Here is a 26,217-nt window from a genome sequence, read left to right on the forward strand (position 1 = left end):
AGCATAGTTGCCTATTTCTCGTTTTGATGAATAGACAGTGAGTTTGGCACACTCTCTAATATCTGCATAAAACATTGTTTTCATCTGAACAAAATAACTGCTTAAGTCCATCATTATTTGTATAGTTATCAGACAGACAAAGTCATTTTTGCCATGTCTAATACTCACATGTTACATTGTTGGTTCATTGCTGTGAATGGCAGTGGACTATTCTTATATTTGAACTTGAACTTTTCTTTTCTTGCTGCAGCTGCAAACTGCTACTAATGTGGTATCACCCTACAGCAGGGGTGCCCAAACTTTTTTGCCCCAAGATCTACTTTTCAATTAACCAACCTCTTGTGATCTACCTTTATTCATTTATTTTTGGGGGAATGGGGGTCCATGACCGTAAATTAAATTAAAATTAGCATCGTACAACACAGCCTCCATTGCAACAGGCAGAATGGAGGCAGGATCATTTGAACTGTCCAAACTTGCACACCTGCAGTGTGTGTGGCTCTGGCATAACATTTCACGGGTGGCAAGTCGCGCCAATACTGAACCATATTTACAATTTCATATGGACCACCATCGATGGAATATTGCGATCTTGACTTCACGACCGGCTCGCGAAGCTATTTTTGAATGGAGATCTCAGCCTCATTCATTTAAACAAAACAAAACAAGTACTTTAAACTGAAAGACCGTTACAAGTTGACCTTCTTTGGCTCATGAATACATTTGTATTTGTCCATTTTTTTGTTTGAAGCCATCTTTGCACAAAACCAATGTGGAAATGGAAATATACACGCTAGGGGATTCAAATGCATGGAATATGAAATAATTCTAAAGACAACAGCCTGCTACTGTAACCCAAACCATAGCATACCATAATTTAAAAGCTATATAACAGTGGCCACTTTGACATTACAGCTGTGGCAAGAATTATCAACATTGATATTACAGTACATGTAAAATCATTTACATAGCGCTTTTCCACTTAAAACGCTCTCAAAGCGCTTTACATCCGACTGCTCATTCTGCATCAGCATCAGGAGCAACTGGGGTTTCAGTATTTTGCTCAAGGATACTTTGACGTGGTCACAATGGCCCCGGGATCGAACCCACAACCTCTGGGTTGCAAGATGACCACTCTACCACACGCTGCCCCCATTTATAGTCTTAGAAGAGCTCTATTGAGACCAGTTTCTAATATATTGGTTTTAGCTACTTCGGTAGTTTTTGACACCCAACATCTCCCCTATCAGTTACTATGATTGGCAAATGCAGAATTAAAACAGAAATAAATTAAAAAATATATCATGATAAACCTCTCACACCTGCAGTGCAGCATTAAGAGTAAAGTATAATGCAGTGCAGTTCCTACACCACCACAAACTATGCTCACAATAAAACCATGCAAACGTACTGAAATTAATAACTTGTACCAATGCAAACAGGGCATTGTTTTTATTGTTAACGGCATAGACATTGTGATACTGGTCTTGTTTTGGTTCTTAAATTGTTGTGTAGATTAGATTTTGCCATCAAACCACATTTTGGGATCATCATTCATGATTTCGGATTTCCGAATCCTAAAATAGTTTGTTTGGGTAGCCAGCGCTTTGTAATTGAATACACTGTGATAAAATCTTATTGGTTGTATTTGCTGAAGGATTGAGCTGCTGTGTGCATGTTTGTATGTTTCTTGAACACAGTCAGGCTTTCAGCCTGAATGAGCAAATTGTATGACTGCATTGTTAAAGAGTATGTAATGTACACAGACAGAAATGAGGACACTATAACAGCAGGAAAAAAACTGTCAAAAGCAGTAGGACAACAAAAGCTTATTTATTAGAATCTGTACTCTCCATTTATACTGGATCATTATAGTTTTTTATCAGGGCCCCACAAAAAGAAACTCTGGCATAGCAGTGACGATCCGCTAAACAGGTCCCATGTAGTGATATTTTTAATAACACGGTGAACTGATTTGTGAACAGATCTACATAACTGAGAGCTCAGTATGGCTTTTTTTCCCACTGCATCAGATCAGACCATTGTATGATTTTAAATGGAGGGTGCAGAAGCCCAAAATAAATCCACAGGCTTTGTGGATGATTGCTGTCAGTTTGTTTGCCTTTCCAAAAAATAGATATTTTCATGCTAATTATATACTGTGATTTAATACTTATTAAAATAGGTATTATGTGTTAAAATAGTTCAGGTAAGTACAAGAATTAAACTGTAAGGGTGCTCTGTTTCTAAAAAACCTGGAGTAAATCAAAAGTAAGCATTGACTGAGAATGAAAATGATTGCATGAAGAGAATGAAAACATTCAGAGAATGCATTCACTTCATGCAATCATTTTCCCATTTTACCACTAGATGGTGTACTATGCTGTCTTTTGTAACTGCACAGAATTGTTACTGTAATTCAGAGGTGGGCAATCTCGGTCCTCGAGGGCCGGAGTCCTGCAGGTTTTTTAGGTTTCTCACTTCCAACACAAGCTGATTCCAATCAACAGGATCGTTATCAGGCTTATGCAGAGCTTGCTGATGAGCTGATCATATATCAGCTGTGTTGGAGAAGGGCAACACGCAAAACCTGCAGGACTGCGGCCCTCGATGCCCACCTCTGCTGTAATTGCATTGGAATACTATAATAAGTGCCATGTGACGTCACAGTGCCATGACCATGCTTTTAATATACTGCATATAAATTTACAATGCATTTTCCCCCCACCAAAACAAACAACAAACAAACAAAAGAAAAAACAATGACTTTGTGTGTGTCTTTCCAGATGTGTGTAACAATACTGATTTGCCGGAACTTGAGATTATTAGCCTTTTGGAGGAGCAGCTGCCAGTCTACAAGCTGAGGGCCGACACAATCTTCGGCTACGAGCAAGATGACTGGCTGCACACGCCTCTGGTGGACCCGAACTCCTCCTTCGACCTGACTACAGAACAGATAGAGGAGACACTCAAGTACTTTTGTAAGTGCTTCTCTTTCCACGTGTATTATGTACTGTGTATGCATTTTCTATACTCCATGATTATCATGGTGATCACTGTAAAATGTGCTAAGACTTTCCATAAAGGCGCAGATCTTAAAGTTTAAGTCCATAAATGAGGAAGTTGTGGTTCACTTTGACCTTCACTTACTAGCTGCTTGGAACTTGAACTATCAACTGCTCGTTCACTGTTGCCACAACAATCTCTCTCCTGCTCACTCCCTCGCCCTCTGTATGCCTAACTCTCTGTCTTTGTCTCTCTCTCTCTCTCTAGATATTGGCAATATATTTTCCTCTATATAAATCACAATGCACACACAAAATACCATTCACATCAGGAAATATAAAAATTGTTTTCATCATTTATAATTTATTTTAGGCCACGTCTACTTGAACAGTGACTCTGGTGTAAATTTGCTTCTATAATTAGCTCAGCAATTGTATAAATAGCATCTACTCAGAGGAGTAACTCAATCTTTCCGAGACATATTAGCATGGGCATATTGACCTTACGTTTCTTGTTTTTGTCTGACTGACTGAGAGAACAGTTGACATTTTTTTGGGTTATATTTAACAAATTAATTTATATTTTGTACTGTTGTATGTCTAGTCATAGTGGTTGTTTTTCACCCCTGTTGGAGTCATGCTCCTCATACCTTCAAACAAATGGTCAGATGTCAACACACTAGTGTCACTTTGCGTGAGCACTGATGGTCAGTATCTTTCATCCTTTTACTCAGCCACCTGAACTTCCATTTATTTGATCATTTTTTCCAGTGATTGTAGCTAGCAATATAGCATATCCAGAATTGTATGCCTTACAAAATTATGCAAATTGTAATATGCAACCTGCTGTCTGATAAGGATTGGATGTCACATGTTGTCAGTGCCACTAGGTCATGACTCATAAGTTTCCAGTAAATATCTTGATAAATACCGAACATCCACAAACCACGTTTATCCAGTAAAAAATTAAGATTTCAAATAAATATGTCAATACTTTATACCAGTGGTTTCAAACTCATATTAGTTTAGGGACCACATGGAGGAAAATTACCAAGTGGGCTGGACCGGTAAAGTCATGTACTATATACGGTAACTTAAAAACAATTGCTGTCAGTTATAGACAGCTATTTGTGGGCTAACTCTAAATAGCAGGGCTCAACTGTAAATATGTTGTTCCAAAGAAATTACACAAATGTAACGTGGCAACACTTTCTCCGTATGAGTTCCAGGCGTGTTATATCTACCCGTTTTACATATATACAGTACAGGCCAAAAGTTTGGACGCACTTTCTTATTCAATGCATTTGCTTTATTCTCATGACTGGTTACTTTGTAGGTTCTCACTGAAGGCATCGAAACTCTGAATTAACTGATGTGGAGTTATTTACTTAACAGGACATGTTTTATATGATAGATTCTTCAAAATAGACATATTTTGCTCTGGTTACTTTTTTAGCATTCTCTTGGCATTCTTACCTCTCGGAACTTCTTAAAGACTACCTTTTGAAGCTCATCGAGAAAATACCAAGAACGTGCAAAAAAAAAATGATTGGAGAAAAGGGTGGCTATTTATTTATGTACTTATTTTAATTTTGCTGTCCTTTTTTTGTTAAGTACATAACTCCACGTGTTCGTTAGTTGTCATAGTTTTGATGCCTTCAGTGAGAATCTACAATGTACATAGTCGTGAAAATAAAGCAAATGTATTGAATAAAATGGTGTGTGCAAACCTTTGGCCTGTACTGTATATTGTTCCCAGAATGCATTGTGTGGTGCAGTTAATGAAGTTATAGGACGTTAATCCATGTCATATGTGTTTGTGTTACCTGTAGCTGAATGTGTATTTGGATTTTTGATTTATGTTGGTCTTTGCTTTTTTTTTCTTCTTCAACAAACAGTGTGTAAAATAATGCGATCCAGGTCAATTCCGTGTACAAGTTGCATTGCTCATCTGAAGATTGCTTGTGAAATTACGAATTTATATGTTGGGATTTTTGCCATCTGATAAATTGGTCCGACACTACAATTTATTTATTTTTTACAAGATCATCTCGCAGGCTAGATTAAATCTCTTTGTGGGCCTGATCCGGCCGTATGTTTGACATCCCTGCTTCATATGTACTCTCCTTGGCCGCAATATTAAGTCACTGTGTAGTAAATACAACAGTTCCAGTACTAGAGCTGAAATGATTGTGGAGGAATAATTTAATGTGGGTATATACTTTGTGTATATAAATTCAAACAGTAGAGTAGACAAATATTAATGTAACGTTATGATAGAGTATGTAGTGGTTCAATATTAGAAAGTTAGCTGATAAGAGCAGAGATAGCCATGTACCGTCATGTTGTAAAATATGACATTAATACTCATTTAAATCTTATTATGTAATGATATATTTAGGTTGTTGAGTATGTGCAGTCCACGTCATCTATTCCAGCTCCACGTTGCTTCTACATGATGCTCAGCCATGGGCCTTAGAGTCTCAGCCTGCTGCTATAGCAACCACTCACAAGGGCAAGTTAGGGGAGAGAGGGAGTAGGTGGTAGAGCTATGCTGACGTAGCATCGGTGGGAGGCATGAAGATGGCAATGCCCCCTCTCATTGGCTGTTAGAATTGGCCCACCCCGCCCACTCCACCGTGTCATCGTTTCTGCTGCAAAACCCGTGACTGCTGCTGCTGCTTGCTCTGTCACAGTCTGCATCTTTGGATTTATTGAGTCACTGTAAAAGATGCAGTGGTCCACGTGCAGAGCAAGTGCTGGGACTGAGCAGGGAATGCTGCAAAAGAGAAGGTGGTAATGCTGTATTAACTAATTTCAAGACAAGATGCTGATATGAGGCAGACTGGACGATATATCAACAGGAAACCATTGATGGATGGGGATGAGAAAATATACAGACACATCTCCAGTGACTGGAAAAACTGTATAACGATCAAAAAGATGGACTCACTAGATAGAAAGGCAAAGACAGATGAAAGGATGTGAACACTGATTTCTGAAACACATTAATGTGTCACCAGCAACAATATGGAGCACACTACCCTGACAGCAAGCTGCTAATGAGTGTGGGAGCAAAAGGACCTGCGAAAAATTGGAGCGAGTCCAGCTAGTTACCACAAACTATTCTGGGATAGAAGAACTAGACCTTTTATTGACAGACGGATTCCATATTAAAGTATATAAGACCCCAGTGACAGCTGATCATCTCGGAGCATGCTGGGGTGTTGGAGAGATCGGAGCTATTGGAGACAACACAATACAACTGTGCCTCTGAGCAGTGAGGATGAAGAGACGGGGCCAGAGATTTGTGAGGGCTGACTACTATGAATTGGACTGGTACTATGAAGAGTGTACTGATGGTAAGACAGTCTTGTGTGTTGTATGTGGCATCTTGGCAAACTGTAAGCAGGACGGATGTTATTGTAAATTCACACGTGACAATTTATCACATACTTTGTGTCAGATAATGCACTAGAGTTGAGTAGTAAACTATAGAGTAATTGCCAACGGTCTCTTTCCTTTGTTTTGAATTCTAATATTAAGACAGAGGGGATTAATTCAGAACGGATGACCTCAGTGTAACCCCTTCTGCATGTGTGTTATAAGGCTGTTTGATAACCACACGTCCTCTAGAGGTTTATATGCATGATAAAGGGAGGAGAGGCAAAGAGCAGGATTAATGTTTATCTATTAAACTTTCCGGGTGGGGGGGGGGCGGGTTGAAGTAGTATTATGATTATTACATAAGACTGGATATTGCGTTAACATTTACCACGGGCAGCAGAATTTGATTTGAGACTGTTGGTTTTCTTAATAGAGGCAGCTGAGTCATTGTGAGCAACTATTGACTCTCTGTGGGCATACTGTTGTGTTTAGCATCAAACATGTACATATCCCTTAGTGCCAACATTTACATCGTGACATAGTGTAGAAGTGCAGTCGTGTGGCTGTAAAACTATACTTAACCTTGCTCTAATCATTCGACAAATTTATGCATAGAAGAACCACGTGCTTGATTGACTGTACCTGGTCATGTGACCTGTGTGACTGACCAAATGTGGGTTGGTGATCGTAGTGGTTATCTCTGGTCCTCCCTTTGTCATATTCTTACATTGTTCAATTTGTGTATCTTCTGCACTCACTAGATTGTTTCATTTCCTTCCGTTATGTAATAAACTACTTCTAATCAACTTTATTACCTTTTTTTCCTCAACAGTATTGTATTTTTATCAATTTATTGATCAATGCAATGATTTTGATTTTGATTTTTTTAAAGAAGGCAGGCTGACGGAGAATCACAACGTTGCATGCACAGTATGTCTGTGTAAAAAGATACATAACAACTGGAAGTATTGTAGCCTCCTCTACCCCACCCCATCCCTAAATGTGTTCTGCTTAATAATATTCAGTTGAGGCTACTAGTAATTGTGAATGCACCAAACATTTCAACTAAGGAGCAATATTTATCTCGGTTATTATATGGCAGTGTTACTTGACACTAAAATGATGTGCAGTTTTTATGCTTATTTGTTTCGCAAAATACAGCCACAGGACTAAAGCTGCCAATTTTTGTGCTAGTCTGAGATATAAAAAGGAGAGGCATGTAAGCAGGTTGGCTTTTATTTAGTCTTTTGATTTGCATACTATCAATAGCAACCTGGCAACTGACACCTGATCAACTCAACTCAAATGTGAATGGCATTGATTGCATTCAACTAGAATTGAAAGATTAGAGTTTGGCTGGCAAAGAGTGAGGAAATGGAGATTGCCCTGGAGTTAAGAAATGTGTTTTATTCACCAGGCCCGAAAGCCGAACCATTTCTTTGGAAGGGGAAAAACCAGATCAAACCGATCATAACTTTAAAAATTAACTATTGTATTAGAATTAAAGAATACTTTTTTCACAACCTCTAAGTTCAGGTGTAGATCTACACAAAGATTAGACTATTCTGAAGTGGCCTTCTACGAGCACTGTTGCAAGTCCTTTTGAACAACTGTGGGAGGAGACACAACATGCCCTCTAGAGAAGGCACAACTTCAAACCTGAGACAACTGAAGCAGTTTGATTACAAGGAATGGGCTAATATATCTGTTAACAAGTGTCAAATTCTCATTGACGGTTACAGTAATCGTTTGATTGCAGTGATAGGCTCAAAAGGTTGTGCAGCAAAACATTAAGATAAGGGTACACATCAAGTTGCCAAACAGCACAGTGACTACTTTACTCTTTAGACTCACTGATTATAAGTGTGAAAACACCTGTGAGTCTAATTAGAGGAAATACCTTAGTTTAACATGTCTTTATGGTCAAAACTAAGGCTGCACGATATTGGAAAAGCATGCAATATTTGATATTGTTGTTGAATATTGTGATATCGATATTATTGTGATATTTAACATGTATCTAAAGAAATGACATTATTAAATTATCTAATGAACAAATTAAATTTTTTGATGCAGTAAAATAAGCAAGTGCAATGTATTCTTAGTTAATTGTAATTGCCCTACATAATGTTCAACTATTGGATGACGATATAAATTTGCGTCTGACTGGTCAAATTATACAGTATACAAGTATACAACTCCATAAGAAACTGTCTTTGCAACATGCATATTAGGGGTGCCATTATTTTTGTCCAGGCTTGAGTTTTTTTCCTTAAAGTACTTAAACCACAATTCAAAAGCAATATCTTATACTCACTGTTTAATTGTCATTCATGTTTTATTTATTATTATTACTTTTGTCAGATTGAATTTATTTGTGTGACCAATGTGTGTTTATTTTTTTATCATTAACAGAGGAGTACCAACAATTATGTCTGTGTGTCTAACTAACCATGACAAGTGGTTTTAAGTAGGTTTTAATAATAAAATAATCTGTATAAGCATAAGAAAAGAAAAAGGCTTTTGGAATACAAGCAAAAGTATTAGTGACTAGAAAGACAAATGTCAAGGTGAATCACTATACAAATTGTGCGGCACTCTTTTGTTGCCTGCACCATTACATCTAGTGTACTGCTATTGAGTTGAGTTACTCAAGCGAGAGGGAACTCGCTAAGCTGGCGTCAGTTTATAGAGCAATTTCAGTAATTAACAGGCGCTAACGAGCAGAAAGTTGCGACCCACATTCATTTATTGAATACAGTTTGTGCTTTGACATGTACGGAGCATAACCTCAACCACTAAAGTCTGCGTGGCCACACCCTGGAAACAGGTGCATGACTGTTATTGTTTGCTGGCACTATTGTCACCAGAGAGACTGAACACGACTGTACCAAGTTACTTTCACTTTAGGGGGGTTAAGGGCTGGTACTTCTCATATTTCATACACCTATGAAACATTTTAGTCTCTAGGGGAGTTAGCTGGAAAGTCAACAGCCTGAAATTTTGTTTAGTTTTTTCCCCTTCTTTTGAACACCTAAATGTGCATAAAGATGTTATTGATATGAAATTCTTTTCATCTTTAATATTTGATGGCAGGATGAAAAATAGTCTTTCTGTGTGCCAGTTTACACCCCATCTGAGCATGAGCCATTGGCTGACCAATCACAGAGAAGGCGGGGAGTCAGGTTGTCTGATTGTCACCGACATAAACACACACACACACAACACACCATTAGCGGGCACAAATGATATGAGACAGGCTTAAGAGCTCACATAGCTGACGTTTTTTTTGTGCTTGACGGAACAACATTTTCAACCATGTGCCATGGAGAGTCGACACTTTTGACCATACTCCCAGAAATTAGAAATAAATGTTGCTTCTTTATACTAACCCTGGAGTTTGGTATGGACATTGCACATTTTGTATATAAAGAAGTAGAATGTCTGCAACACAGGTATGCGCAATGGAATTGCACCTGCAACCATTGTGGTTCAGCAGTTAGCACTTGAGTGTAGGATGGCGCTTCTTCCGTTTAATGGTTCTGACGATGGAGCGGACTGTTGGAAACATGATACAGAATTTGTTCATCTGCCTGGACAAGGAAGCACAGGACAAGAGGAGGAAATGGATTCTGAGCAACTTGCAAGTCAGGGAGAGCTCGAACGGGTGCAGGTCGATGACATGGATGGAGAGCAACAAGTTCTTTCTGAAGGTAGTCTGTTGTTATGTTTGTACTTAGAATTAGTTCCTCGTGGTTCATGCTATTGTTTAGAAGTGCTCTTTGCTTTTTCTGACCTGGGATATTTGTTGCAGAGAAGGGATTCTGGTTGTACTTTGTTTTAAAGATTATTTTCAATGTCTTTTGTGACTGCTATGCATAAAGTGCAATGTATCATATTTGTTGGTGCAGTTTTCTGCGAGTCTTGACTGTGGCTCTGTTATTTGGCATTTGAAGATCCTTTTTCTTCAATGGCAAATTAACAATATTTGATCTGCATTTTTTCACACTTTGTGGCACATCTAGCTGCTAAATGTTCAAACATGTTGGAATTTCAACCCAACTGTCACAATGCTACAACTTAGCAAGAATCTTTCATGAAGTGCAGTACAGTGCTAAGCATGTCAACATATTATGGTATTTCTTCTTTTTTGATAACTCAGTATGACCTGAAAGTGGTATTGTGTTTTATAATCAGTGTCTGTGTTTTGTAGACATACTGTAATGAATGTTATCATTCACGGCCAATCAGTAAATTGGCATGGGCGACGATATTTTGCATTCTTTCATGACTGCTTTCTTGGTTTATTACCATTGTGTTTGTTGTCTTAGTGTTTGTTTTCCTTGAACTTACCTATGTGCTACTGTCTGTTGTCCAGTGGCCATATTTCTAGACTGTCTCAGCTCTTGTAAAGCAGTCAGCCAAACCAAATAGTTTACGTTAGGATTTAATTATATAGTAACACAAAACAAAGTTTTCATTACCGTTTTTGTTCGACTCAAATACATTATCCCATCTCTTTTTCATTTTGTTTGAAAAAGGAGAAAGTACTGACTTACAGAACTCCATTACTGTATATGTTGTGTGTAAAACACCAAGAAAACATCCATCGACTTACATATTAAATTACAAGTCACTAAACAATTGAGGTCACAGGTGCCTTCAATGATTAGCATAACACCTGTAAAACCACCTATGCCGCTAAGTATGTTCTTTTATTGGGTAGTTTTTCCTTCCTCATTTGTTAATTTTGTTATCAAGCCAATTCTCTTCAGTGTTATCCTGGTGATTTAAAAAAAAAAAAAAAAAAAAAAAAAAAAAAAAAAAAAGAAAAGCACCTGGTCCAACTGTGACACACAAGCAAAGGAAAATATTTTATTTGCATTTTCCACCTCTGTTTTGCATTTTCGAAGGTCCCGAACTTAACATGTCCCTGTAACCATTCACCCATCCATCCAGCCATCCATTTTCTTCTGCTGATCTTGGATCGGGTCTGTAACTTAAGTGTACAATGTACAGTGTACTGTACTGGAAATCTCTTTTAAGTAAATGAAATAGTGCGCACCTCTAGGTCTCATGTGGTAATATATATTTAACATCCAGACAGCAAGATACCACATACCTTGAATATATTGGAGAGACAACATTTTACTCTACACATGCTAAGTACCATGATAGGTACATTAATGGTTTGCAGGTCTGACATATACTGATAGAATTCAACTTTTATTTTTGGGATAACTTAATTGAACACTAATATTAATCAGTCAGTGACTGTGCTAGTGACCTTAAGCCCTTATCCCATTGATGGGCAAACATTTGCAACGCTAACGAATATTGATTTCACATCAGGGTTCGCTCAAGGACAGATGTTTAAAATGTCCTTGCGACAATAAAACCATTGTTTAGAGAGCCACTAAGAATGTTTAGAGAATGTTTAGGAAAACGCTGCAACCTTGAACGAACCCTGACGTGAAATCAACATTCGCTAGCGTTGCAAATGTGCATCCCTCAGTGTGATACAGGCTTTAGTATTACAGTACACTCATTAAGACAGTAGTATGAACATATGAAATATTGTCTAGATGAATTTAAATACACACTGTATGCTGTATTTGCTCGAATGGTGTTGTGAAGATTGCAAATACTTCAAACGAGTATTAGTAAATTAAATTAATACAGTAAAACATATTACTGTTATTTTATTATATTTATTCCTCTGAATGCCACTAACGGTGAGGGAGCAAAGGTTAGTCATAATTATTGTTGTAAATATAAAGTATACTTGGCCTTTTTTAAATTAATTTGTTATTTGCAGTGATATTGTTGAAGGTTGGGGATGGTTAACATTTAAAGTGCAAGTAAACCTTTCCTTGTTTGCGCAGTGCTTTGTGCTGATAGAGTTGGACAGATGACAAAGACCTACAGTGACATTGACGCTGTCACTCGACTGCTGGAAGAGGTGAGAGACTTTTAATCGCTTGATATTCACATCAAATGAATCAGTTTCAGCAACTCTGTGACCAACAGGTGGAAAAGTATGACAACTCATTTGGCTTGATGTGTAAAAAAAAAAGAAAAGAAGATAATGTCCTTAAAATGTCATGAACAAAAAAATTGACTTTCTCTGAAGGGTTGGTTTAAGAACCTTTTAATCGATGTTTTTCGTTTGTGTCTGATAGTTTTATAATCCATTTTATTAATTATTAAGCCAATGAGTTTCATAACTACATAATCAGGGAGTGTCGACAATATATGGTCTTATCAGCGGTTCTTATAATTGTCATTTAGAATATTTGAAGATAAATTATTGTATTGCCCTAGCATTATATCTTTGGTGGCTTTAACTTGGGTTTTGAAGTGTTTGTTGCTTTATGTTGGATCCTGTGCAGAAAGAGCGTGACTTGGAATTAGCAGCTCGCATCGGTCAGTCACTACTAAAGAAAAACAAGGCCCTGAGTGAGAGAAATGAACTGCTGGAGGAGCAAGTTGAGCACATACGAGAAGAGGTAGGAGTGTTATCTTACAATGTGTCAAGCCTCTTTATCATGATCAGCATACTTGTCATTCTTGAAGTCATTAGTCCATTCCATACACTGCCCTCTACTACGAAGGCCATTTTTGAAATAGTCTCTGACTCAAGGATGTTCTTCAGCATCTGATAGCATTGGTGGGATGTTAAAAAACACAAGGATTGTTTCTGTGTTTTTTTCCCCCTACTTTTACACAACTAGGCTTCCCAGTTGCGCCATGACGTGTCCATGAAAGATGAGTTGTTGCAGTTCTATACCAACGCTGCTGAGGAAAGCGAGGGGGAGTCGATCACTTCCACACCGTGAGTTTCTTTTATTTTATTGCCTTTACTCAGCTCATCTTCCAATTTCATCATGTCTTCTTCCTAGCATAATATTTTGCCATGAAGTTATAAAACAAAATGAATAAAATACAAATGTGATGAAAATTGATTTGGGATTGGACAGTTTAAAGTGGTAACAAACTGAAAAGGGTCTCTTTTGCCTTTTTCTTTCTTTTCTTTTTTACCAAGCAAAATGTTGGCAACTACTATCAGTGTGATGCAGTGCAATCCCACACCCATGCAAAATACAGCCACATTTCAGTCCAGTTCAGTTTTATTTACAGTATCTCATATAACCTATGAATCTCTGGTGAACTCCATACCAACGAGACTTAAGGCACTGCTGGAAAATAATGGTGTACACAAAAAATAGTGACATTTTAAGTGCTTTCACTTCTAGGTGTACTCTCTTTTGTTACCAGGGGTTTAGCTATTAATGGCTGTATTCTGAGTTATTTTGATGGAACAATACATTTAAATTATTATATAAGATGTACGCAGGCTACTTGACATTGTGTCAAAGTGTCATTTCTTCAGTGTTGTCCCATGAAAAGATATAACTAAATATCTGCAAAAATGTGAGAACTTTACTTAATTTCATGAGATACTGTTTATATGTATACCTCTAAAACCAATTCACCAACAAATTTACGTCAAGACATTTTCCATTTGGAAAGACAAAGCCAAATAATAAATACATTTTAGTATACTGTCTAAAATTTATATTTTATGTACAAAATGTCTGGTGAAATTATCGATACATCTAATTTTGTTTCACCCAATTACATTATGTATTTGTGTATAACTCAACTTTGTGTATAATATCCACTGCTACTAATTATGTGCACGCATGTGTTTAATAGTGTGCGACCCATTGAAAGCAACGTGTCAACACCAACTTGTTTCCCCCTGGACTCCTTGCAGAAGAAACTAAAAGATCTAGAAGAAGAAAATAAATCTCTGCGCTCTGAGGTTCATACACACGCACACAAAGACCACACACACAAGACCACCACCACACACACACACACACACACACACACACACACACACACTGATGTTATGCACATCAGTATTTGTGTAACCTCCATCATAATTTTTTACACTTTAAGGTAATGTATAATTACACTTGTGTGATTTAAATGAATGTATGTGGACCACTCAATATATATAGCATACTATACTCTGCATGTTTTCCTTAAGACAGCTGTCCTCTGGTTTTAGATATGTTATTTATCAGTTTGATTGTGTGCTCTTATTGCTTTCTGCTCTAGGCAAGCCACTTGGAGACAGAAACCCTCTGCTATGAAGAAAAAGAGCAACAGTTGGTCAATGACTGTGTCAAAGAACTTCGTGAGTATTTAAGCACCTTATTATGTTCACAGTTTTGTGAAAGTGGTGTTAACCACTTTGCTAGTTTGACTGCAGTGAAGTCTTTCTGATAAACAGCTTTTGATGTTCCCAGGTGTTACCAACCAGCAAATATCCTCTCTGGCGGAAGAGCTGGCGAGGAAGTCCGAGGATGCTTCCAGACAGCAGGAAGAGATCACTCATCTTCTCTCCCAGATAGTAGACCTCCAGAAAAAGGCCAAGATGGTGTGTATTCCCGCACTGTATTTTTGTATTTATATTATTTATACTGTGCATTTTATATACTTTTTTTGCAGTACGCTGTGGAGAATGAAGAACTCGCACAGCACCTAGGAGCTGCCAAAGATGCTCAGCGACAACTCACTGCTGAGGTAAGTCATATTTTCTGCAGTAGCAACCTTGAGCACACCTATAATGTTTGTAAATACGGTACATAATGCAATTATCTTCTTGCTATATTGAAGAAGTCTAGAAACTAGCACTTGACAGGACAAGGGGGGGGGGGGGTCATATACTGTAGTTACTGTAATAAATGTAAAGCTAAAAATCTATTTACCGGGGTACAACATTAGGCACAACTAGGCTATCTAATGTGATACTAGGCAGAAGATAGGCACTAGATAATAAAGGTACCCAAATGGGGGGAATTTATTATTTTGCATTTTGTAAATGCGATGCAATTTGCAATTGCAAATACAATTTCCATAAATGTATATTATGCATTGAGTAATTAGTTTAACTGGCATTGTGAAGAGTGGTTGCCATTTTTTTGTAGAAATGAGGGGACAGTGTGTGGAATTTTTTTTTTCTATGTTCATTCATTTTAACAACCCACTATTAAGTTCAATAATCTGCACACAAAAACAACTTCTATCATATAAACATACTTTTTAAAAATATATATAAAGTATAAATATATATGTAAATATATAGAGGTTCAAGTCATTGCTAATTATATCACATGGGTCGCGCCTCACCTTACGCAAGGCTGACATGTTTTGCCGCCATCTTTCTGCTACATATACCCAAAGGACACAATTTTAACGAATGTAGTAATCGGTGGTTGGCTTGCCAAGTGAAGTCCCTCTGAGGCACCGTTGTTCAAACTTGCGGTTACATTTTTAAAGAAGAGAAAACCCACCTCGAAATGGTGACAAGTCCAAGGTAATAACACAGAGGATTGTCAAATTCATTGCTTTAGATGGTCAAACAGTGGAAAAAAATTTACTTTTTGGACTCAACACTACATTACAGAGATGGCACTCCCAGAGCTATACAACAATCCTTGCTAAGGGTTGAAGTAAAAAAAAAAAAGGAAGCCAAAAAATCTTGATCACAAACATTTCTACTTTGAAGGTGTTTTTGTGTTTACAGATTTTCCATAGGCGACATCACACAAAAATGTTTCCCACAAGTCCAGTTCTTCGAACATAAAAATCATTGTCTGATTTTCAAAATTCTTAGTGCATAGTATACAGGTTGAAGTGCCAATTGCAACCACACTGGAAAATGTTGTCACATTGCTAGTTTCACACCACTATATATATTCAATCTCAAAAATAAACATGTTAGATGCATCATCATCTGCTTAAAGTTTTGTTACAAATGTTATAAGATTGTGAAGGCTTACCGAACTAATTGTACACTGATCCATTTTGCAGTGAAGTTGCCCCTTGCTTGCCCTTAGAATATAGTACTGATAGTAAACACACCTTGTGTCTTGTGTTGATATGGTTTTGACTTTCATAGTTTTACTTTTCACTTTGACTTTTCTTTGGCTATCTTCTAGTTGCGTGAGTTGCAAGACAAGTATGCGGAGTGCATGGAGATGCTACATGAGGCTCAAGAAGAGCTGAAAAACCTGAGAAATAAAGCTGTTCCATCAAACACACAGAGGCGTTTCCATTCTCTGGGCTTGTTCCCAATGGTGAGCAGGATAATGTGAAGAAAATGTATCTAAGTTGGTCTATCTTAATTATTAATTTCAGGTATTATGTTAATGTGAGATTTGAATTCATAACACAATATAAGCTTTACATGCCAGTTGTATTAGCGCATTAACAAACCTTTTTTTTTTTCTAGGACTCTCTGGCAGCAGAAATAGAGGGCACCATGAGAAAAGAACTTCAGATGGATGACCCAGATGTTGAGGAGCTAAGGTGCAATTAGAAACCTGGTTTGCCTCAAATGCGAGCTGTAGTTTCATATTTCATTCATTTCTTTTCTCACGTGTGATTTTCACATTAGACTGCAGCCAAAACGTGTGTTCCAGACTGTGAAAAACCTCAACCTCATGCGTCAGCAGCGTTCGTCGCTTGCCCCCTCCCCCCTCAATATCCCGGGTTCCAATCAGTCATCATGCATCACTTCAGGTCGCTCCAGCAAGGTGGGCACACCTCGCTCCAACTCCATGTATGGCAGTGAAACAGGAAGTGGAATCATGCTGGACAACAGAAGTAGCTGCATCCTGGAGAGCCCAGATTATGGGTACTAATTGTCTATTTCAAAAAAAATGTCAGTTACTCATAAAGGGAAAGTCAACCCAAAATGTTTCTTTAAAATTATATGTTGTATGCAGCTCTACTGGTCTAAACATTGCATTCTGATTAAAATTGCATTTATGGAATTGGAGTTGAGCAGCGAAATCCATCCGTTTTGTGGCAAAATGGCCACCCCCTGAGATGGATTAAAATGGGAGGCTTTTGCTCTTTACTCATATTCCACAATTGCATTATCAATCAGAATGATGTGTTTATAGACCCTATAGGGTCACATACAACATATTGTTGTAAAGAAAAATGTTGGGTTGCCTAACCCTTTAAATTACATTTACCATCTATAAAATTATAGGTAATATGTCTGTTGATGTTACATCCAAACTACCATATTGTGAGTAGTGATAGACCAATATGTCTTTTCCTGGGCCAATATCAATTATTAGTAGTCAAAGAGGCCAATAACTACGACGGCGTATTAGGGCTACGTATAAATATTACTTTATAAAATAGCAGATTTGCAAGAAAAAAAATCGAAATTTACGAGAAATACATGCAGCGTACTACTCGGATGTTTGTGCCAATACTTTTCGGTCGGAGGAGATGATAATGGCTTTAACCATATCATGTACAGCATTCACTCTTTGAAGTGTTGAGTACTGCCAGCGACAAAGACACCTCGCTTTGCGAAGGTCCACACCCTGAGGATCAAGCATTTGAGTTAATTTGTTAAAATAAATATTTACTTGTACATTTATTTTTCCAGAATTATTATTCACGCATTCATACTTTTTTTTTTTCAAGTAGCTAAGTTGATGTGTAGAATTTGCTGCTCTCCATCATTCACTTGCATTTACCTAAAGTTTGCTAGCTTCAGATTGGTTAGTGTTTAGTCAGCTGATAGGGGATCAGGAAGTGTTGTCGCTCTAGCTGCCATGTATGACAAGTAAAGTTTAAATTTTTGAGAATGAATCTGTTTCCATCCTGCCTTTTAATTTTATAAACAGTGTCCCATTAACCACCAACGAATCCTCACATTAGAATATAGCTACGCTACGTGTATTTCTCGTAAGTTTCTGAGTTTATTTTCTCACAAATCTGCCACTTTATAAAGTAAAAATTTGCGACTTTATAAATTGGCAAATTTTTTAGTTTTTTTTTCTTGGAATATTGCCCCCACCCTCTAAAAAAAAAAAATGGCCGTCGTAGATAACCGATATTTGGAGTCAATATTTAATTGCAGTAAAACAGAAAATATTAGCGTCAAAAGTAAAAAAACGTAACTTTGTCAAAATGCTGTTGAGCAAAAGATTTTTTTTCCTTTTAATTTAACCATATAGAGAATAGACAGTTATGGTTTAAAATGTTAACAAAACCATAGCCGAAATGTTAAACTTGCACTTATTTTTGTTTACATTTTGAGTAGAGGAAGTTCCCAGTTTCAGCAGCATCTCTTAAAAAGTGATATTTTCAATAAATACAGTTTTAAATTTATCTCTTAAGATCACTGAGCTACAAACAATTGTGAACTTTTTCGTCAGGGTTTTGAACGCAGACAGTGAAAAATTGTCTGTTCAAAAGTTCTGAATTTCTTTGCAACAAGGAAAACTTTGCGACAAGTAAAAACTGCTATCATATTTGCAACATTTTGCGAACCCTGACGAGAACCCAAAATTCACTAAGTTCGCAAGTATTCGCCGCTCAGTGATAATATAGCAGCTTTACCGGCCTTCTGACTTATATAAAAAAAAAAAGGCAGATGCCGATATTCGTCAAAATGCTTAATATCGGCACCGATAATTGGCCTATCCCTAATCGTAAAACTAAAGAAATATTTAAATTCAGTATAGTGAATTATGACAGAAACTAGTAAAAAAAAAAAAAAGAAGCAAATCCTCTGAAAAATATAGATTTGATTATGTACTGCAAGTTTGTGATAAATTATGTACCTTTCTATGTCATTATGATGACAAGCTTGATTGATTGTAACAACGTTGCCTGTGGGTCCAGGTCAGAGGACTCAAATAAGCGGCCCCCTGGGACCCCAGGCACCCCTGGCAGTCGGGACCTGGAGGCAGCCCTGCGGCGTCTGTCTCTACGCCGCGACAACTACCTCTCGGAAAAACGTTTCTTTGAAGAAGAGAGGGAGAGAAAGTTGGCTTACCTGGCCAAGGAGGAGGAAAAAGGAGGCAGCGAATGTAGCGGAGGCCCAGGGACACCAACAGAGAGTTTGTTCTCACTCACGTCATTGGGGAGCACGTGGTCGGGATACTCGTTCACCGCCAGATCCTACCTCCCGGAGAAGCTGCAGATTGTAAAGCCACTAGAAGGTGATTATTCTTCTCAGAGTCACAATCTTTTTAATCCCCCGCACGATGACATAAACAATCCAATTCCCTTACAGAATGAGAATGCTCATAAATCCCCACAAGATCCCATTAAATCAAGTAACAATCAGACTCAGTCACAAAATCAAAGCCAACATCAGAATCAGCTAGACGGTCAGTATTTGATTTTACATACCCATCGTGGTCCCCAAATTTTTCTAAGTAGCCCAAATTTGCTACAGGGCTCGGATGTAATGGCGCTCAGCCTCCAGCCGGGCCTACAGTCTCACCCTCAACCTCTTCTGGCTGCAGTCACAGGTCTGCTCGATGTGTTAGAAGCACAGGAAGGCAGTTTGAATCTGCAGCATTCCTTTTACTTTAGGCACACACAACCACACTGTTGATTTGAAATATGAATATGCTATCACACAGTTTTGCCATTTAGCGGACTTTAAGAATATTTTCAAGACACCAAACTTCACATAATTAATTGATTCTAAAACACCAACCTCAGACAAAACTTATTTTTGTACTGAATATGTCGAGGCTACGTCTTTAGTTTTTAAATATCAAACTAAATACAAATCGTCTGATAGGCTAAGATGCCTTTAACTATACTATATTAACACAATTTTATATAAAATGGATGGACAATAAAGGTGTTCGCCCATTTGAAACATTTACTTTTAAGCTCAGAACGAATTTTCTGGTAATGTGGCGCCATCTATTGTGTCATTGATTCACAACATGCATTATACAAGCAAAACGAGCAATTGTATCAGCTGCACTGACATAGAAATACAAATGCAAAAAAAATTTTTAGCGCACACTTTCTTGTCAGTACAAGCTTTATTGATATTATATGCACTGCATTTAGTGAGATTAACACTCCAAAGTGTTGTATGCTTTGGCTTTAACTGCACCATTCCACAAGGGTTTGAAAATATGTTGCATACATTAGTGACCTTCTTTGTACTTTTTGTCCAATTTACTTCACCCTTGTTTAATTCTTTCCTTTGTGTAAGTTTTGTCTTTGCACTCTTTTTTTGTTCTGACTATCTATTTTCTTGGTGTACGACTTGAATAAAATTGTCCTAATTTACTTATCTTACTTTCCTCTCTTTCTTTTTTTGCGACATGATTTTGTATACTAACATCTATTAAAAAATATATGTGTGCCACATTTACAAATGTATGCATACGCTAAAAACATACCAGTCTGCTGGCATGGAGTTAGTCCTTCATGTGTTGTATGTTTGTCTGGATATGTATTTAAAAGTACTTTCACACATGTAAATATAGCATGACATTTAATGCAGCCGTATTGTGTATGTCTTCATATATATGTGTATTAAATGTCCACTCCTACTTGGTATATACAATGAAATTTGAAGTATATACTGTAGCCTGTATTGATGCAAACAAATAGCAGTGGCTGATTGTTTAATTGTCATTACTGGAAAAACGTTTTGTTAGATTTGATGATTTGATTTTAAAAAATGGGTGTACGTTTTCAAAATTGTTATGCTGAGCACAAAAAAGTGAGATTGGGTGGGGGAAATCCTTGCTGAATAGTAGAATGTTTGCAAAGAATTGTGCAAATCAAACTTTTTCTTGTCTTTTGGAACCCCCAGGTTCTGCTACACTCTATGCATGGCAGCAGTTGGCTCAACCTCACATGGGCGCTCTGCTGGATGTTCGGCCCGGTGTGGTCACAAAGGGCTTCCGCACTTTATCACATGAGAAGGGCGAGGCGGATGGCTGGCAACTGGACCAGCCAGAGGAGGACGATGTCTCAAGTGACTCATGCGCAGGCTTGTCCAGAGACGGCCTTTTCGACCCTTTGTACTCCACTTCTTCACTTTCCATCTGCTGCAGCAAAAATGCCAACACAAATGCCAGTAGCCACTCAAAAACACTGCATTGTGAAAGGGAAGGCACAATAGAGAGAAAAGCAAAAGATGCTATTCCAAGCCCAACCCCGTCTTCCTCAACGCCATCTTCCTCTGAGATGAATGGGCATGTGGACTTCAAGGAACTGGGCACATTGGAACACATGCCTGGTGAGGTTGCCTCTTAGCTGGTGTCACATCATCTCACCCCATCCCCACCCTGGAGCATGGGGTTGTCAGGAGGTAGGGGTGTAGTCTAAAGGGTGGGAGGGGAGCATTCGGGGAACAGCGGACACCACAACATCCCGGTGTGACACCCCGTCTTGCATGGTAACTCATCTGCACACATCAGCACATCCGTCCGTTCCACCTGCAGTCCCAGTTTGTGCTGTCGTCCAACACCATCAAAACAGAGTATTTAATTTTTTTTAATTCTATATTTATTCCCTTTGAAAAACTAATTCTTCTCAAATTTTCCTTCCCACTGCAATGCTTTATTTTTATTTCAAGCAGAAGCTTTTATGTTCACTGATTACAGTATTGTGTATATGGTTACAATCTAGTAAAGCCCTTTACAAGAACTGTATAGCAAATGTACCTTTTTAAAAGATAATTCCCATGATTGACATATAGTGTATATTTTGGTTATTTTGGTTATTGTAGTAGCGGTGCACTTCATCACAATTTAAAGTATTTTAATTAAGATAGACAGACGAAATTCAATATCGCTGCACACTGCAAACACAATAATTCCCATATTCTTAATCAATTCAAACATTCTCTTTGCAATAATATATTCTATGCAGCCTCACTAAACACAGCGTTCTGATTAATATTGTGTTTGTGGAATAAGTAGTGGAGGGGGAGCGGCCATTTAGCAACTTGACTGAAAATGACATCACAGTTGCTCAGGTAACGAGCAATCAGGGCTCACCTGTTTTCTGAGTTTGGTCATGCGATGTTCGCAAGCTTAGCCATGATTGGCCGCTCGACAGCAAGTGCAAAATGGCCGCCCCCTGAGATGGATAAAAACAAGTGGTTTTTGCTGCTTTGTTCATATTCAATAAACACAATAGCAATCAGAATACCATGTTTAAACTAGTGGGGAACATACTATTGTAAAGAAAATTGTTGGGTTGAGTCTCCCTTTAAATTGCTACATTTTTTAATAATTATCTTTAAAAAGCATACTGCGTTAGTTCTTGATCTCATTAGTTTGTGTAGGCATGCAGAATGAAGTGACCAGTAAATGTACGTTTCAGTACTTGAAAACAAATCTCTAATCTGAGACTCCAAGTCCTTTGTCCTTTGTGTCTACTAATGTCAAAGTGGCTTTTGAACTGCATAGTTTAACAGCCCCATGCAGCACACAGACTCTGCTAAGGGTCATGTGAGCTCATATATCAGGTGTTATTATAGAGCAGCTGTCCAAGTCACATGAAGGCATGACACTCTTCACTGGTTAATATTGGAGTTGACCTTATGACTTTGCTCTGTGGGTTACCTCCCAGCACAAGCACAGTCTTTAAATTTAGCTCATTTTCATTTAGAACAAGAAACGTGACTTGAACATGGACTTAACACAATTCCTTGGTTACACAAATGCTGCAGCTTTAGATTTGGGTTTCTGCTGTAAATGTTGGACCTTTTCTGCAAGTTTGTTGGTGATTGCATTATTTCTGTAGAGGAATTTGGATGCTAACAACTTGCCCATGTATTCAACCCCAACCTCTCCTTTCCTCTTTTCCATGTAGTTAACTTCCCAGGGAAGTGTATGTCCCACACGAGCTCCACCTACACGTTCACCACCTGCAGGATTCTACACCCCTTTGATCAGGTGACCTCAAGGTAAAACAAAAGCTCAATTACTTGAAAGTGTGTTGTAATTAATCTACGAATGGCACATCTCTCTCAAATTGCCAAAGCCGTGCCATCTAGCTTACCTGGTCCCTGTGATTTTATTGGCCTTGGCAGATCATGTGTTGAGGAAGAGGAAGTGGAGTTGTATCATATGGTTGTCATGGCCGGCGTAGAGCAGACCCAATGAGTGCACCCACTGGGTTGCATGTGGGTGAGGGAAGGCATGGGAGTGTGTTGCTGTGGGATTGGACGCTTTGAGGCAAATCTAGATGGAAGGCTGACAACAACTCAAAATGTCTTGGGATCTCAATCAGCTTCAAACTTTAAATGTTAGTCTTACATCTGAATTTGCCTCAAGAGCTGTCAGTTGGTTAACTAACAAACATTTTACAATTCGATGTCTTGCACCCAGTCACTGATCACATCCAATTGTGTTACATTTTGAACCAGAAAGGTTTTTCATTCATGGTGCATAAATAATACCTCACATTGTTCAAGTGATAGATCGCAGTGATTTGCACTCATTCTACAGCATTGCGCTAAATCCTCTGGCCACTCTTAGATATTTTGAAGCGGCTTATTATTATTATTATTATTATTTTGTCCATTCGTCTTTTAGTTGGCATGCTACTTCCTGGTAAAGGGACAGATAACAATTACATTGGGAAAACACAGTTTTTGTTAAGTTGCTTTAAATCATTTTTGAGTCAGTTTTCACGTCAAGTTTTTGAGCTAGAAGATCCCCGTTTTCTTTAAAAAAAATTTTTTTATTACTTTGAAGTAAATGTTTATTTTATGTAAATAAAACACTAAGAATAGTTAGAATGTTTGAAAGCAAAAAAAAAAAAAAAGCAAGCATAAAATTAAATACAACTTAGAACTGTATTTCCATAGTTACAAGGTTAAGAAAAAATCCTCATTGTGATCCTTATTATTCATATGATGCTAGCTTTCTGTAATTTGTAGGTATTGATAGTACTGACCTATTGGGACCGGCACACAACTTTCACCACTGTTTCAATTGTGACTGCACAAACAAGTTTCCACATAGGTGTAGATGAGTCCAATCGTAATTGGCTCTGACTAGTCTTAAACAAAATTCCATTGGTTAGCTGTATTATCTGGAAGGTAAATGGTGGAGAAAAAAACTTGATGTGCTAGAAAAAAAAAATGACTGCAATTTTTAAATCAACATGCCAATTTTTGTTTTAAGCATCATAAAACTCTAACCCAACAACAACAAAAAATAAAATTGTTCCCCACTCTATTATGATTTGCGCTGATGCCATTGAGAATTTGACATTTAATGTTTGCCCCCACAAATTTATCTGGTCCTTCACCTGTTGTAAATGTAAATTTTGCCCTTGACACATTTGAATGTTTGTTAGTTTTTTGTACTACTTCATCTGTTGTACTGTTTACTTTTTTTGTCAGTAATGCACAATGCAGATAAACAGGAAAGTATAAGCTACTTTGTACTCGGAATTTACAGTGTTCTATTTAGAAATATCTGATAAAGGGCAACAATCAGATGGTTAGAAATTAAGGACTATAAAATAAATTGGGGGAATTTTCCTGAAAGCTGTTGAGATTGTCTCAGAAATTGTCATGTGCTGACACCTGCCGTGTTAGTCTGAAGCAGAGGTGGCAAATCCAGGTCCAGAAAATTAAAAACCCTGCCACAGTTAGACTTTGGCCCCTGATACTAGTTCCTTAGCAGATAAGCAAGCACCATGGGAGCTAGCTAGGGAATTAGCTAGCTAGCAAGCACCTGCCACCTCTGGTCTGAAGTGTTTGTGTGTGATTACTAACTCCACATTGAGTTATATTTCCTTGATTACAACCCCAAACATGGATGTAGCTAGCTAGCTCCCTAGCAGGTAAACAAGCACCATGGGAGCTAGCTAGGGAGCTATCTAGCTAGCACCTGGGGCTACAGCCAAAGTGTGGCAGGGGTTTTACTTTCTGTACCTGGATTTGCCACCTCTGAGTGTTTGCGTGTGATTACTAACTCCACATTATTTTTGTTATAATTCCTGGATTTTAACCTCAAACATGGATCTAATGACTGTTTCTGTCCCTGCAACTACTACACCCAACCATCTGTCCCCCTTCCACCATCATTCTTCATCCGTCCATTTACAGTTCAGCTCTATCCTCTTGTCAGAGCAGTACATCATCTACTCCGGGAGTCTTCTCTGCTCCTCATACACCCTCCTACACCCCTTGCTGCACTCCACGAAGGAGAAGCTCCTTGTCCCTCTCCCTTGCTGAATCCTCCACCAACCTCCGAGACTCCACCAAGACCACCAGCACCTCGCTAGGGCTCGGACGCCTCATTCTGGAGCACGGGATCTCCGCTTCGGCGTACGACCCGAGCAGCCGAGGGTCTATGAGAAGAGAGCAGCCAATGTCCAGCGCCACTGCGGATGGGAATGACGACAGAGTGATAACAAAACGCCCCGACAGCCTCTTCCTCCTCCAGCCTTCGACTCCGCCAAATTCCCCCCGTTCTTGTGCCAAATCTGTCGCCTGCCCCAATTTTCAATTCAGCCCCTCTGATGACGACCCGCCATATTTTGACACTTTCCTGGCCTCTAAGCCGGCACGCATCATTCTGAGGGAAGTTCTAGGTGAGGCCGATAGAGAGCAAGGCGGCCAGACTGATGACGAAGGTCAAACAGAGATGTTGAACCTGAGACTGGTAGAAAAACTTAAAAGCTTCCGCACCTTGCCACCTCACACAGCTTCCATCGCACCTGCAAGTAGTCTGTTAGCTCCGTTCTGCTCTACCGGGCTTGGGAGCACTGCGCTGGTTCTGAATACAGGACTGAGGAGGAATAGAAGCTATCCTGCCATGGTAGGAGCCAGTATGGCTATGAAAGATCCATGTGGTCCCCATACTACTGACATCCTCATGCCACAGTCAATGCAAGGCCCACAAACTCAGCCAGCAGGGCACACACGATGTAAGTCAAACACAAATGAATCACACTGTCTTTACAAAGGCACTGGACACTGTCA

General features: G+C 38.5%; 1 protein-coding gene across 1 annotated transcript in view; it reads left to right on the plus strand.

Annotated features, from left to right (window-relative positions):
- LOC144058412 (trafficking kinesin-binding protein 1-like) overlaps window positions 1-26,217 on the plus strand; it is a 44,389-nt gene that overhangs the window by 15,276 nt on the left and 2,896 nt on the right. Inside the window, 16 exon segments of the mRNA XM_077576855.1 lie at window positions 2,787-2,981; window positions 12,278-12,354; window positions 12,785-12,901; window positions 13,127-13,227; window positions 14,112-14,220; window positions 14,523-14,601; window positions 14,714-14,844; window positions 14,916-14,990; window positions 16,409-16,546; window positions 16,702-16,778; window positions 16,867-17,106; window positions 19,125-19,444; window positions 21,076-21,504; window positions 23,088-23,181; window positions 25,339-26,154; window positions 26,156-26,217. Coding sequence (XP_077432981.1) covers window positions 2,787-2,981; window positions 12,278-12,354; window positions 12,785-12,901; window positions 13,127-13,227; window positions 14,112-14,220; window positions 14,523-14,601; window positions 14,714-14,844; window positions 14,916-14,990; window positions 16,409-16,546; window positions 16,702-16,778; window positions 16,867-17,106; window positions 19,125-19,444; window positions 21,076-21,504; window positions 23,088-23,181; window positions 25,339-26,154; window positions 26,156-26,217 — 3,060 coding nt within the window.

The sequence above is a fragment of the Vanacampus margaritifer genome, chromosome 9 (genome assembly GCF_051991255.1).
Source record: "Vanacampus margaritifer isolate UIUO_Vmar chromosome 9, RoL_Vmar_1.0, whole genome shotgun sequence".
NCBI lineage: Eukaryota > Metazoa > Chordata > Actinopteri > Syngnathiformes > Syngnathidae > Vanacampus > Vanacampus margaritifer.